At 41.6% G+C, this 16,241-nt stretch overlaps 1 protein-coding gene across 1 annotated transcript in view; it reads left to right on the top strand.

Moving 5' to 3' along the window:
- srbd1 (S1 RNA binding domain 1) overlaps positions 1-16,241 on the top strand; it is a 54,184-nt gene that overhangs the window by 13,088 nt on the left and 24,855 nt on the right. The window contains exons 12-15 of the mRNA XM_041947650.1: positions 69-226; positions 973-1,063; positions 1,345-1,452; positions 13,938-14,029. Of these exons, the coding sequence (XP_041803584.1) occupies positions 69-226; positions 973-1,063; positions 1,345-1,452; positions 13,938-14,029 (449 nt within the window). The remainder of the gene's footprint in view (positions 1-68; positions 227-972; positions 1,064-1,344; positions 1,453-13,937; positions 14,030-16,241) is intronic.

The following is a 16,241-nucleotide window of genomic DNA, read 5'->3' as shown; positions in this document are numbered from 1 at the left end:
CCACCCCTCGGCCCATCTTTCCATCTTCCTCTCTCTCTCTGTCTCTCTCTTGCTTTCTCTCTCTTTAGGACTAAGCTGACAAGTACAGCAGAGAAGGAGTCGATCGCCATGTTTGTGCGGAACCTCCGGCAGCGCCTGTTGGCGTGTCCAGTCAGAGGCTGTGTCATCATGGGGGTGGATCCTGGTTTTAGACATGGCTGTAAGCTGGCAATTCTCTCCCCCACTAGTAAGTGACAACATAGTGCACTAGACTCATGTGTACACAGCCAATATTCACTTTATCCTGTCTTAAGACACATTTTTTACCGCCTTTTCACCTGTCAACTTTTACTTTATTTGTAATAAAACAGCCAGATTTTAAGGTTACCTTGATAATTTTACTTGTTTTATTTTTTTGATAATTTATTTTGTATATTACTTTTATATAGTCTTTTAATTTGTGCTTGTGTGTTGCAGTTCTTGTGTTTTGTTTTTATATTTGTCATCTGTAGCTTGAAAAGTGCTATACAAATAAAGTGAGCCACAGCTACCCAACTTAAGTGCCACCGCAAGTTCATGGTTTATGGCTTATATTTTCTACACACACTCTCTGTTGATGGTTCAGACCTAGTATAGAAATATTGAAGTGCCATGCATCTCTTCATTATGTTACACAGACTACTTGATTAAGGAGCAATGAAGCTGAATATTCTGTCTGAGAGAGTTCCATGTAGCACCACTAGACCTGTTTTTCGGTTTGCACATTCAGAGACTAGATGGCAGTTGACATGACCCTGATGGTTGGATTACGAGTGTGCATGCATATGTGTGTTTTCATGTTTAGGGCATTGCTGCATCATCAGACAGCATACAGTGGAGAGACTTTAGCTGATAGTATATGGTTTAGTCTGTTGAGCCTCCTCTTATCAAAACATTACATCAGCAACATTCTATTTTCTCTCCTTCTGTTTGTCTTCATCTCTCTGCTCTCAGGTCAGATTCTCCATACTGATATTGTGTACCTGCATAATTCGGACAGGCATAGAGAAGCAGAAAAACTGTGCCACCTTATGATCAAATACAGGTACTGCTGCTTTTGTCTAAATAGTGTTTAAGTACGTATAATTTTTCAGTTGAGTCGAATACAGCATCAGAAAATGTAGCATTAGTACATGATGTTTGTGCCCTGTCTACATTTATGCAACAGCAGTTATACCTCTGTGCGAAAAAATCATCCTGCCTGTCTTCTGATGCATCACTGAATTATACACAGGGAAAGTGAATTGTGAATTGCACCTCGTTTTTAAACGTTTCTCGTTGATTTCCTAATCCTCTTTGTCCCTCTCTTCCTCTTGTCCATACTAGCTGTACAAGGGTTGTCATTGGCAACGGGACAGCATGTCGTGAGACTGAATCCTTCTTCGCTGACCTCATCTCGAGGCACTATTGTTACCCCCTGGACGTGTCCTACTGGTAAGGCCTTTCATCCAGTGCATACTAGAACAGGCTCCAGTAACCCGTGACCCTGAATAGAAATAAGTTTGAAAATGGCTGTATGGATGGATGAACCCTACTGTCCAGAGGGCTGACCTTCATAGCATAGTTTGGGTCTGAGTGATTCTGACATTATCTGTTATGTCTCAAGAGTTAATACATAATTTGATTCTCATATTATGTATTATGTGTTGACAGTAATTTGTATTCCACAGTACATTTTGTATATTTCAGTAAAACAAACCACAATGTTCATGTTTTCCACTTTCTGAAGAACTCCTCAAGCACATTTCAAGACTTAAATATTCAGAACCTTTTAGAATAAATTTTCAATGAAATATTCTTGAGTGTCATTTGTAAAGAGTCAATGCCAGGGTTCAGTCTGCTTTAATAAAAGAGTGGGAGAGAGGTATGTAAGGATGGGGGAGACAGTGGGATGAAAGGGGATGTCAGTGAGGTCAGGAATGATTATGATGAATAAGAAATTACTGTCTGTAGAAAAGTTAAGTGTGTGGAGAGGAAAGGATGGGTGAATAAAAAGGGTTAGCAATGTGAAAGCGTAAAGGACAGAGGGAAAATGTGTGGGAGCGAGAGAGAGCCGGACACAGATGTGGAGAAAGACAAATTGGAATGTGTCCCTCAAGCGAATATTGTCTATTAAAGCCATCTGGACTTTGTTTCACTTCGATCCAATTAAAGAGACATTTCGCGGTCCACGTTGTGTCTGTAACCAGGCCCAGTCCACACTTCAGAATACAACAGTGCAGAACCTCTGTCCAAGGATAATAACCACTGGCCTCCCTGCTCCGTCTCTTTCGCTTTTTGCTGAGTTCCATGTGTGTTTGTTGACTTGAGGTTAGCATTGGGACCACAGCCTAGAATGATTCTGAGCTGTGCGTGAATGTGTGTGTGTCTGCGTATGAGAGTTGTCTCAGTATCTTTGAGTTCATGCGCACATGCACACCAGAGGTCATACCTTTGGTATAATTGCCCACATTTTTCTCTGAAGTTCCATTTTCTGTCTATTTGCAAGAACAGAAACAGTCAAAGTGAGGAGTTTATTAAGTTAACTTCCACTTGATTATTTTCATGACAGACATTTTTTCCTTTTGAGTAGACTTGAGTGCCTCCAGTGCAGCAAAATTTCACATCTTGATATAATGTCTCTCTTGTTCATTCTTTTACTGGAGCTAATGACATTCGTGCTTTTCACAACACATAAGAATGTTGTTTTTCTGTTTGATGTGGTGTTGGCTGAATGTCCTATATCACCTGATATGATTAACTATTTTGAGCAGCACGTAACACATGTGTAAATGGTCTGCCTTTGCCTTAATATGGTTTGTGGAATAAAGGCTTTTGTGAGTGCATGAACTTTTGAAGAGCAGAGAAATGTTATTTTGACCATTGAAGTATGGTTGTTGTTATCTAGATGATATCGCCCTGAAGTCTTCTGGTCTAATGCCTCACTTTGGTTTCTTTGGACCGTGGTTGATGTAGGCTCAGAAACATACGAAGCTGTTAGAGCTGAATCTGTGTCTGTATTGAAATGGACACACACGCCGCTCTTCTCTCTTCTCTGTCCTCCTCCTCTCTCAACCCTCATCTTTATTCCTATCTTCACACTCCTTCTCGGTTCTCTCTCTCAGTCCTCGCCACTGTCTTCATTTCCATCTTCTGTCCTCTTCAGACATTCCCTTTGTGAAAGCTTGATCAAATCAATGTGCACACATTGTCCACACGTCTTTCAGTAACGACTCCCAGTCGTACCTCTGAGGTGTGGTTCTCCCCAACATATCTGTTTGAAATATGAGACTCTGGAGTATGGGCTCACTTTGCATGCCAGTATGACACACATGTGGGATATATATGATACTTGGGTGGGATTAACCTCAAATTTCTCAGCACAAGTTAAATTTAAGCTCCATTGTAAGGCCATAGTAGCTAGTATACAAATATAACAGTGTCCTTTTGTCAGTGTTTGGTGAAAAACGAATATTGTTTTGCAATTTAGAGGTGTCAATTTTAAGCACTGTCCTGAATAATTTGTAACCCACATTCTAATCAGTTATTGAATAATTGTTTAAAGCTAATAAAATCTAACATACATGTTTTTGCTTTAAGTAAGTTTTATTTAAACTAGTGACATGTGGGTTTTTTGCAACACAGATATATTAAGTAGGTATTAGGGTCATTAAATAGATAAACACACTGACATCTCATCTTTTTATGCCTCTCTTATCATCACTCTCACTGTATGCATGCTGCAGTTATCCTACCTGCACAAATGAAAGAGGTATCCCAGGGATGTGGGAACAGTACAGCCGACATATTGGTTCGTATGTTCCTGATTGCGTGAAATTTGTAGCGGTGTTAATCAGTCATAGATTAATCATTAACATCCCAAATATTAGTTAATCCAGATACAGAAATTCTCTCTCTCAGACATTGTGTCAATATATAACAACAGCTTTGGAGGTGGTAATGATTCTTTGCCTTCCTTAAGGATGTAGTAGAATTAGCAATGACTCCTTAAAGATATCTGTGTGAATGCTGCTTTCTAATGTGCTAATTCTGACCAAAATATCTCTTGATACATGATGATGGGAGGGCAGGGAAAGATAACTGGCCTGAAGGAGAGACAGTTGTTGCCGACTATGAGGGTCTTACTCCCCTGCTGACTGACCCACGGCTGACCCTGACCTGCCATTAGGGAAAACTCATTACCACGGCAACAAGGATGATGGCAATGACTGAGAATAGTTATGTAGCATCAGGAACAGCAAGGGGTCTGAGTGCTTGCTGTGAATGTCTCCAGTATAATTAATTGACCCAGTTTCTGGTATACTTTGTGTGTGTTTCTATATGTCTGAGCATTGTTTTCGGCAGAAGTAGGATCAAACAGTTTTTGATCGACAGGTGTAGAAAGTCTTTCAGGCAGTCCTTGTGTAGGAAGCTGGCTCAGTCGTGGAGGTGGAAAACCACCGACCCCACACTGCACAGACGAACTATTCCTGAGCTGAATGCTGTCCTGTCTGTTTCAGTGTATTTACAGAGTCTCTGACTCTTTCCGTTGCTACCTTACCGTCAGTGTTTCTTGGCTCCCCTTGTTTTTCTGCTCTTTTTTTTGTCATCCTTAGCCACTGGAAGCAGCTGTGCATTTGGAAAGATGTATTTTGGCTCAAAAGCAAATATCCACACAAATGCGTGTGAAATATAAAGTGAGAGCAAGAAATTATATTTTGTCTTCATTGTTTAATTTCATTTAACCAGACATCATTACTTTGTTAGTTGGAGTCACCCATTAAAATGTGACATTGCCAGCTTTGAAAGTTTTTTTTTATTGTTATTGGCAGAAATACTGTAAGATGTATTATATGGCCTCTTCTCTTCTCTCTGCCTTGACAGTGCAGTAGTTCATTAAGGACCTCAGCGTCATTTGCACCATCTGCTTCCTGTCTCCCTGTGAGCCTTCATTGTGCCTCCACCCTCTCTTCTCCACCCGCCTGTCTCTGTCTCTCTCCCTCTCTCAGTCCTTCTGCCTCAGTGCTCAGCTGGAATGACAGCCAGAAATGGCAGCCTGCGGGACATCCTTGCTTGTGTGCGTGGTGTGCGTGGTGTGCGTGGTGTGTGTGGTGTGTGTGGTGTGTGTGGTGTGTGTGGTGAGTGTTGTGTGTGTGGTGTGTGTGTGTACGCAGTTTTCAGTGCCTCAGTCCTGTTTGAGTGGACTCATTGCACTCACTGAGTCACCTCTTCCATAATTTGTAGTGTGGCCTTTTCTAAAGACAGTCAAAACAAGGGCACACATCTATGTGCCTTTGTGTGCATGTTTAAGTAGTGTCATTTAGGTGGAGGGATGGGTGCGACTGTGAATTAAAGGCCAGTCAGCGTGTGTCCAGCTAAATAATTTATCCAGGTCTCTGTCAATGCGAGTATAAATACAATATATATTGCAGATTTCTTTGGTAAAAGAACAGACACATTGTTAGATATTAAGGCTGCATTAGGCAACAATTAAACCACTTGTCCATACGAGCACTATTGCATCAAGCATAATGAGCCCAAAGCTCTGTGTGGAGCAAAAGAGATTAAAAAACAAAACAAAACACACAATTTGCACAATTTTTTGCATGATTTTCTGCAATTCAATCAGAGCTTCACTTGCTCCAGTGTGTTTAGGGTTTATCTCATGGTTGTCATCAACTCCATTTGCTGATAAAGTGAGATGCTGTTGAAAGCTTCAGAAAAAGCTAGTAAATGGACCATGTGTTATAATTATTTATCCAAACTATTCCATGGTAACTCCTTGCTTTAGCATCTTAGCAAAGAAAACATTCCTTCAATTGATAAATGTACAAACCTGATCCCTAAAACGTTGTGACGCTGTATTGTCATGATTGAAAAAATGGTAGAATTCAAATTATATCTTTATTTAATCACATTCTGTTGGCAGTAAGATGTCGTGCGGGTCAGCATGCTGTTACACTGTTATCGGTGTAAGTGTTATCTCACACTGAAATGATAGTTCACTTTAGAGTGTTTATCTTTAATAACAAGCATATGACCTCATTAAAAGTTTGGCAGGTTACCACTATCATCATAGTGGCCTTTTTAATTAAGCGGGTTAAATGATCCACTGTGGAAATTGCCTAGGATGTGGGTGCTTGTCTTGGATTTTGATATATTGATCATTATATCACAGGCTCAGGTTCATTATTTTTCCTCAAGTTTTATTTTGTTGGTTTTGTATAATGATGAAGATATTCAGTGAACTTGGCTGTCCTGACCACTTAATTGAATCAGCTCTGTTTCGTAAATAAATATTATTCCTGATTTTTTTGTTATTGAAAATTCGAAAAAAGTATACAGTGTACACCTAGTGTAGAATTTGATTTGATTCTTGTCAGTCAAACAAGACTACCATAATAGAGAGTAATATAATCAAAACATTTTACATGACCTTCTCCAGGGAAGAACGTTGTTTACTGCATCTCACATAAGGACATATAACACATTTACTTTTAGAAAGGTGAGTGTACCCTGAGCATAAAGTGTGACAGCTTTTCAAATGGATCAGATGTAATAGTCTTTTATCTCCCTTCACTGTTGTCTTTGCTAAGTGAGGATTAAATCACCAGATTTGACTCTTCATCCCCCATTAGATTTACAGCAAAGTAACAGTACATGATTAAGCCTGAACAATGCCTCTATGAATGACCTGCATCCTGCAGGACATTATACAGCATGAGGTATTATTTAGCTGACAAGGTTTGTCTGTGCCTGTGATGGCCCCCACTGAATGCACATGAGGTTATTTGTCATACAGCTGTGCTCCAATAATTTAAAGGCCTCCTACTGGATGTCAGTTTGTGACACATTAGTTTAAACTCCTCATTTCTGACTGAGGTAAATTCTTCTTTTGGTTGGAGGTGGCTTAAACATTAATATATATTGATGGGAGCTTGTGTTAAGTAACACACACGTGGTGTGATTATTGCTTACTGCTTATTGTCATTAAGACCTGCTCATGGCTAGCACATTGCCCACTGGTGTGTGTGTGTGTGTCTGTGTGTGTCTGTGTGTGTCTGTGTGTCTGTGTGTGTCTGTGTGTCTGTGTGTCTGTGTGTGTCTGTGTGTGTGTGTGTGTGTGTGTGTGTGTGTCTCTTTCTTTCTGGTTCCAGTGCAGCATGACCTTGTCTGTCATTGTGCTTTAGCACTGACTGGTAGAGCATGCAGGCTTTGTCAAAACTCATAAGAGTACTCAGCACCAACCGGACAGATGTCTGCGTGGGAGTGTGTGTGTGGTTTGCAGTGTGACGCGCAGTGGTCCGTGTCACCCTCGTCAGCTGGTGTTTCTCGATTTTTGTGAGAGGAGTTGATAGGCACACACCACACACACACACACACACACACACACACACACACACACACCAACCACTGTGAGTCCTGATCCATTGACACTCAAGACATAACTGCTGTACTTTTGAGAAGATCTTACAAATTGTAGCACACAGAGATGAGTCATCCTATTGCTTTACTGCCATCTCCATGAATCGCCCTACACATAGCATTGAGCCTGAATCTTTCCAAAATTATACAAACTGTTTTGTATGCTGTTGACAACCTTTGCCAACTGCTATACTGTACTAAGCAAACCTGCTCACATGTCATCACGCTTTATTTTTTACTTTAATGTTCTTTGTCTGAGGTGAGTGATGGCAACTGTAGATTGTTCAACTAAACTTAAACTGTGTTTGCTTTCACAGTGATGTGATTGAACTGTTATACATTTGAATATTTTAATGTGTGTGTTTGGGGCTATGTGCATGAAGAATGACAAGTTGGCAGTGCTTGACTGGAACAAGCTGATGTTAATGATATCAGAGGGCAAGAATATGTGGGGTAAGGTTAGGGAGAACTTTGGGCAATGGTGATGATACATACGCACGCACGCACGCACACACACACACACACACACACACACACACGTGATGATTTTTGCTATAGTTTAATCTGCTGCACTGACAGTTTATTTAGCCTTATGTTCTACATGTAGCTATGTCTTTGTCTGATGTTGTTTTCTGTAGCTGATAAGAGTAGCAGGCCATCTGTCTCTCGAGTAGCAGTGTCATCATTCTCTCCTTGACTAGTTCATACTTGGAGTTGTCCGAGAGCAGTACAAGCAGTTACAGCAGGAAACACTCAGATAGCCAACAGTATATGCCTGCATTGACACACAGCTATTCTTACAATAAGTCCTTGACCGTCTTGCCCTCCAGCCAACTCCTGGTGGGATGAGATCATTATTACTGGCTAGCTGATGGACCTGGAGGACAGTGGTGTAGACTGTATTTATGACTGTGTGTGGGTGCGGGTGTGTGTATCCCCTACCATGTCCTGTGTCCAGGCATGCTCCCAGGGCCAGGCTGAGTGAGTGATGAACATACAGTGGCAGGACCAGTGATGACTGAGTGAGATCCAGGCACTCGGGCCTTACCGAAGGTTTGAAGGTTGGATAGAAGGAGGTGCAGGGGGACAGATGGATTTAGAGGCATGGAATGGCCCCAGCCTGGCTATGGGGTGTATCATCATTTGAGAGGAGGAAAATGAACCCATGGGTGCATGAAAAGGTTATGTCTTAGACTTGCAACAGGAAAACTTTGGAAATTATAACATGTAAAAAAATTTAGGAAATGAGAATTGTAAAGGCAAATTGTGCTAAAATACAGCTCCTTCAAAAATATAGAAATGTTTAATCTTATTTGAGCAAAACATATGAGACAGAGGACCTTTACAAATTAGTGTGCAACCATACTAACATACTTAGATAATCATTCGTTTGTTGAGTTGGAAGAGGCGATTAAAATAGATGAGGTGGTGGATATATGTCTGTTGTCTTTTCAAGCCTCTGTTAGACTACTTTTTCGATCATAAAATATTAAGTGTATGTCTGAAGTAACAAGGTATTCATAGACAGGTGGGTGACAGGAGAGTGCTGGATGGAAGGTTATAATGGGCGAGGGAAGAATGGGAACACTCAGAGCTGTCCTTTAGTCAAATCATTAGTGTCTCTACCACAGAAGAACCAGAGATATGAAGAATAAGAGCAATGGAAGAGGGTTTGGACATCCCTCAAGATGAGTGTAATTTAATAGAATTTGATTTAGATTACAGACTGAACGTTACACAGGATGACTTGTTAACTGATGATGGGTGAGGGAAGTGGATACAGAAGGTAGAGAGCAGTGTAATGCACTTCTTCTTTGAATTATTGCTCCAAGGAAGCTGTGAAATCTGTTCTTTAGCCCATCTCTATTATGTGCTTCTTCTTCCTTAATTTCACCTACCGATAAGCTGCAATGTTTACTCCAAAGGGCATGAAATGGCTGTGACATCTGTGTCTTCGTTCTGTACTTTCCTTCAATACTTTTTTCTTATTTGCTCTTTCTTCCTTCTTTATCTTTCCTGCTTTTGATTTTTCCTTCCTTCCAACCCTCCAGGAGTTACCGGAGATTTATAGCTTGGTTTATTACCAGCATAACCAGCTTTTAGACAGGTAATTTAAAATTGAAAAGTCAATTTCATTTATATACTCCAATATCTCAAATCATAAATTTTCCTCAAGGGGCTTTACAATCTGTACAACACACTTGATTTGTTGTATTAGACCTTTGTATTATGACAGTGTCTTTTTGCTTGTGTGTGTAGCTCGTCATTGGTAGTCGAAGTGGTGTCGGGCTAAGGACCTTCGGCATTCGCAGGTGGTGTTCAGTGAATATCTGCCAGCCTCATCCATATCACCCACAGCCCCCTCGTTCCTCCTGCCATGCCTCACTGGTGGTCAGCCTCTGTCCTTTCTTCTTCCCCTTACACCCACCCTCCCTCCATGCCATCCTCCTCTAGGCTGCCAGTGTTCCCTGCGATGGTCCTGCGTGTGACAAACATGTGTGATGAGTCTGTGTGACACGCCATGTGCGTGTTTGGGGTGTGTATGTGTGCATGCTGGTGCGCATGTGTTTGTGCGTGGCACAAGTGCGGGCCTTTCCTGCTACCAGATTGACATGAGTGTCTGTGAGGCTTTGCTCTTTTCAGACGTGCCTCACACTGGCAGTTGGAGTTTATGTGTGTGTGCGTGTGCCTGCCTGCCTTCTAGCGCCTTGCTAGAGACTGACGGCCCCTGACACCTGCCATTTGGACGCTTTTCTCTGTGAAAAATGTCATCGTCTTCAGACCCGACGTGTGTGTGTATGTGCGTGTGTGTTCTTGTGTGTGTGTGTGTGTGTGTGCATGCTTGTGTGTATGTCTGTTTGAGATAGGGAGATGGTGCGTCCCTCAATTTGTCTCCCTGAGGTCAAGCTTTGCAGCTGACTGAACAATGGACCCAAGCTGTTTGAGCAGCCGGGACAGAGAAACTTGTGTGTGTGTGTGTTTGTGTGTATGTGTGTGTGTGTTTTGTATGAGTATATTTTGGGCTAGTAATATGTGACATCACAGCTCCTTCTTAGGCAGTTAATCGAGTTCAGTCTTAGTATCCTGAACAAGTACTGAGTTGTGGACAAAGGAAGTGACAGATAGACCCATTATGGTGTGACAATATGTACTGTATATGAATAATACATAACTTTTTGATTGTAAAACAAAATATGCCTGCTGTATGTTATTTCCAACTCATTTGTGAATGTCAGCAACTCTCATACAGAACCATGACCTGGATGTCTGTCTGCAAATTAGGAATGTGAGCATCAACTCCAGTAAGAGTTAACATCTGTGTTTTATGGTACAAGCTGGTTGGTGATGGCTGGTTGGTATGCCATCATAGCTAGTGCAACTGGTAATTCAGATGCAGCCATGAATAATTGAGGGAGTTTTATGAACAAACCAGTGGAGATTCCAATGCAAATCATCATACCTTTTTATGCAAATTGGGCGTGTCTCAGCCTCAGTCGTGCAGTGACACTTTTGAAGCATCCGACCAATTTCGGGAGATATCTGCAAGGGAATGACGATCACGAGAAATCATTAACAAAGGGTAAGACCAAGGGTGAGGGATCTATAACTTTGAAAAAAGGCCACACATTATGCAATTTTGTACATATTTTTTTGATTTAGCAGGACTTCACATATTAAGAATTTGTATGTCTTTGCATTTAGCCAGAAATCTTTTTTTTTAAAACAAATTCTGTCTGTCTGTGCTCACTCGCCCTGCCTCGTTCCATCCCCTCCCCCCTTCACTCCAACTTTTTGTCCTGTGTATCAGATTAGTTGGTGATATTATTGCCCCTCTGCTTTACTGACTGATCTGATGAGCTGTTTTTAATTTAGATAAAGGCTGTGTGAGCCAGAAGGCTGTAATGAGGTATCAAAGTGTGTATCCATCTCTTCCAATGTTAGATTTCCTTAGGGGCAGCAGTGGGTCAGTCATGATGTGTGTGTCAGGCCCAAGGGTGTGTCTCAAAGACGACCAGTAGGGGAACAGATAGGGGAGCCAGTTTGTGACTTTGCCCTAGGATGGGACAGGGCTAAAGGCAGGCCTCTGCTTATGTGTGTTTGTATATGTGTGCCTGTGTGTGTGTGTATACAATTGAGAGTGCGAATAAGTGATAACCCTACAGGGCCGCCAAGTCATCGCTTTACACCGAGAGGCGACCATTGACTTTGTGTCTCCAAGGGTGTGTGAGTGTGTGTCCTCACTTTGACCATCCACCCTCTTAGGCCAGAGAGCAGACAACCTTCTGCTGGCTGCCAGGATGATGCCCTCACTATGGCGACAGCCATGGATGCTATGGCGATGAGGGCTCAGAGCTGTATCCATGACAGTTCTGTTTCCCAACTGCCCCTGCGACAGCCTTAATTAAGTTAGACATGATAGGGGCTGGTGGCCCACCTTCTTTTCTTTCCATGTCCTCTAGTGTTCTGTTTTTCTGTGTGTTCTTAATGATATCTTTACACTCTTTTGCTTTAATCTACCTAATCTCTCCTGTTCTCTCCTTCTAAAACAAAATGCAACATAAGGCGCTGCCACTCCTTTCCTGGCCCCCCATTGTTCTGCTTTCTCTGATTGAGAGTGCAGAGGGAGGTTAGAGTGGTATAACTGAAGGCCTTGTCTACCTCTATACTCTGAAGAGCGAGAGCAGCATGCGATTTAGGTGCACTAGATATTTTTGAATTGTTTTCATATTATCATCTGTGTTCTTACCCAGCATAAATTATTGTGTGTGTCTTTGTGCGTGTGGGACAGAGTGTGTCGGGTTAATGACCAGCTCTTCTTTGACCTCCTTGAAGGTCATGTGCCAGGGCTCGTTAGTAGTGTCACCATGGCGATATGTCAGCTGTCAGCACGATGGATAGGGAGCTGACAAAAAGAACAGTGAGGCGGAGGAAGGAATGAATAGAGAGGATGGGAGAGAGGGAGGGAGGACAAGTTCATTTAAATGTGATTCTCATCAGAAGGCCTCTGCCACTCCTCATTAACAAGATACTTGTAATTGGCAAGGTTGGTAAGGTCCAGGCCTCTGGGAGTGTGTGTGTGTGTGTGTGTGCGTGTGTGTGTGTGTGTGTGTGTGTGTGTGTGTGTGTGTGTGTGTGTGTGTGTGTGTGTGTGTGTGTGTGTGTGTGTGTCTACACCACACAAGGTCTCATTTTGAGTTGTGGACATTGGGGAGGTGCTGACCCCCTCCTCTCATCATATTGGTCAGCCCTCAGGAAAAAGCCCCCCATTCTCCCTTCAGTCCTCCCCCTTTCTCTCCATCCACCCGAGTGAATAGAAGGAGTAAACAACATGACAGCTTCAGTTGTATTTCAGTAGTATCAGTGGCTTTGTTGTACCACCATCCTGTCTGTGTGGTGATGGATGATAAGCGGCCTACTTTCGACTGAATACATTAACATGGGAAATAGTGTCATTTGCTGTGTTGTTGATGTTAAAAGCATCAATAATACAGAATTTGGCCTTTGACCTTTGACTCAATTAAGTTATTCTTGGCAAGTTGATTTGTCAGGTTGTGATTTGAAATATAAACCAGGACTTTTTTTTTAAATTAATGTTTAAATTTTGTTCTATAATTCTATAATGAAACAGCTCCCTTGGAACTGTAGTAGAGTAGAAGCATAAAGTAGCATAAGATGAAAATAAGTAAAGTTCAAGTGCCTCAAAATTGTACTTGAGTATTCTATTTCAGTAAATATACTTAGTTACTATACTATTTTGTCTTTAAGTCAACACAAATATGAATAAAAGCACATCATCCTCTTGATTTCTGAGCAAGACTCATACATCAAATTCTCTATCTCATCCATGCCAGTAATGTTCTATAAAGATACTGACAAATAGCAGTACATCCCAACAACCTCTAGATGGCAGTAGTGTCACATAAATTGGAGGTGCTCGGCTCAGTACTCTGAGCTTTATCAAAAAGCACATCATACTGTCTGTTGTCAGTCATTTTTATGTGAAAATGTGGTCAGATGATTGTAAATAAAGTGTGTGCCATACTTAGTAGATAGTAGATAAAAATATCTCACTCAGTTTTCCGACTCACTAAATGACCTATTCTGAATATGTTTCATACTCAGCCAGTGGCTCATACATGAAACCAGGATTTATGTGGTTCTTTTCACCAGCTGTCAGTTGAATAAGACTTACCAAAGGCATTTGCAAGATTGCAATTGTGCTGTTAATGTAAAGACAGGGCTATTAGCTATTCTGGTCAATCGAACTCAAAAGAGGAACGAGTTTGAGAAGCTGTCAGTTGCATTATTTAAGGTGCAAGGCAGTGCTGACTTTCCACAATAGCCTTAGCATTATGTCTTTCTAGCAGCAATAACTACTCGGTATGTTTTTTCCCAATTGCACCCCTCTCTTTCTCCTCCTCGGGCCAACCTTATTCCATGTTCCTATATCATCTCCCTCTTTTTCTCTTTCTCACATTCTTTGACCTTTTTTCCTCTTCCCGTTGTTTCCCCAGTATAACCAATGAGGCAGGAGCATCCATCTACAGTGTGAGTCCTGAGGCAGTCAAAGAGATGCCAGACTTGGACCCCAACCTTAGGAGTGCAGGTATGTAAGCCATTATTATTATTGTTGGCCATGCTTTTAATGGGCCTTTGTCTATGGCAAAGTTTCTGGTGTCGTGAAAGATACTGTGTGTAGGACTGCAACTAACCCATAATCAATTAAGCAGTCGCCTATTTTCTTGATTAAATGTATTGTCAATAAAATGTCAGAAAATAGTGAAAAATGTTGGTCATAGTTTCTCACAGCCTCGGATGAATAGATTGTTTCGTCAAACCAGCTTTTAAAAACCCAAACATAATGAAGTTATAACGATAAAGGACAGTTTAGTCAATCGACTGATCGCTTAATTGACTTTGTTTCAGCTCTATTAGTGCTATTAGGTTCTCCTATGTCTCTTCTGCTCTCACTCCATATACTACATCATTGAAAACACAACAGAATAAAAGTGAATCGCACAGAGTTTGGGAGAACAAATGTTTCTAGCAGACTTCCTCTATAAAAGCCATAAATCAAGCGAGGCTGGATTATTCCTCACTAGTTTCCTGTGGTCAGCAGCACTGAGAGCCACGGAGAGCCATATTTATACCCCTAATGAAAGCCATGAGAAATCTACAGCGTTTGATTTTGGATGGGTAAAAAAAGAGGGGGTACTGAGCCTGGACACTATGGTTACAAAGTCAGACGTGGCGACAGAGTTTTTGTGTCTTGTGTGTTTTACCCTTTGGGGCTGTGTGTGTTTCCGCTTCGGTCTATCCGAGTGCCCATGTAACGTGGTTTGTATGGAGCTGTGAGTTATAGACACCTTCCATCTGTCTTGTCTATCTTTGGGAGATCTAGGGACACCTAGTGGTGATAGGTAATATTTCAACAATTCTCCAGGAGGACTGTTTTTGTGTTCAGCTTATTTCCGTGCTCCTCTTCTCTCCGATTTTCTTCGATCTGAGACAGAGCGAGAGAGCTGTAGAGTGTGACAAATAAAAAATAGCAGGAAGTACAGATCTGTTTTGTCACTCATTGATTGCCTGTTGCAGTACGACAGTCAATCCATGCTGTATCTCCATTAAAGTTGAGGTATTTTTTCAACAAACTTTTTTCTCTTTGTGCTCTGCAACAAAATCAGTGCATCCACATCACAGCTGTCCTCCAGTCCTACCAGGATGCTGCACGTCACATTGTTCCTCTTCCCCTGAGCGATGTGTCTGGGCTTTTCCTCTTGTTGGTTTCTCCATTGCTTCCCATTTTTGTAGCGCTGTATTTTTACTCATAAATTTTCAATAAGTGCTGGAGAGTTATGCTGGACTCAGTTTACAAATCGGCTCCTCTCAGAGAGGGAAAGGGAGAGGGAGAGGGAGAGACGGAATGGATTGAAAGAGTACTGGGGAGTTTTGGTGGTGCACTGAGCAAGGCCAGGGTTGAAACTCCATCCCTGTCTAAATATTATCTCAGGCAGCAGCCTCCCACCGCAGCCAGAGGAAAGAGAGGAGAGAGAGGAGAGAGGAGAGCCATTGATTCCAGACTTACTCCCTCTATTACATCTCATCCCTCTCTCTCTTTGTCTATCCGTTCTGTGTCAGAGATCCAAGTCTGATGCGTCTCATTCAGCACACTACATCACTGACCACTGAAATTCAAACATACACATAATGTTCGTATAAGAAACAGTGGTAAACACCCACTCAGAGTGTGTCATTTAATTCTTGCTTCATCTGATGTTTCAAAAGCATAAAATTTGATGTGTGATTTTGGTCAATATCTATTCCTTGGTTCCTGAGTTCAAACCATTAAATAATTAGATAACTTAAGACTATGAGCTATAAGTGCAATTGATATTAAACCTCAAATTTAGGTTTAATCAAAGAAATAGCAGTGTAAAGCTTTACACCCAGAGCTGCCATGTCCTTTATCTTTTTCAGGGACAAGAATGTGAAGTTATTTGGATGTGGTATTCTCTTTTTCTTTGTGTGCCTGTGTGCGTGTGTTAGGAGGTGATGTCATGTATTATGGTGTGTATGTGAGTAAGGTTGTTTGTAATTTTTCTCCTTGTCCCTGGGCCCTGCCAGCGTATTCATGGAAAAGACATTTGGCTTTATGTGCAGCAGCAGGCTGAAACCTGACAGACTCCATCGTTAAAAGCAGCCCTACTTTGCTCGATACACTGTGTGTGTGTTTATTTGTGTGCTACGTTTGGCTGTGTGTGCCAGTGGTCTGGTTAAATGAGTGGTTTTAAAGGTTCATGTCTCCAGCATCTATCAGG

This window comes from Chelmon rostratus, chromosome 11 (genome assembly GCF_017976325.1).
Source record: "Chelmon rostratus isolate fCheRos1 chromosome 11, fCheRos1.pri, whole genome shotgun sequence".
Classification (NCBI taxonomy): Eukaryota; Metazoa; Chordata; class Actinopteri; order Chaetodontiformes; family Chaetodontidae; genus Chelmon; species Chelmon rostratus.
Note: the sequence above shows the minus strand (reverse complement) of the source record. Positions and strands in the feature narration are given on the sequence as shown.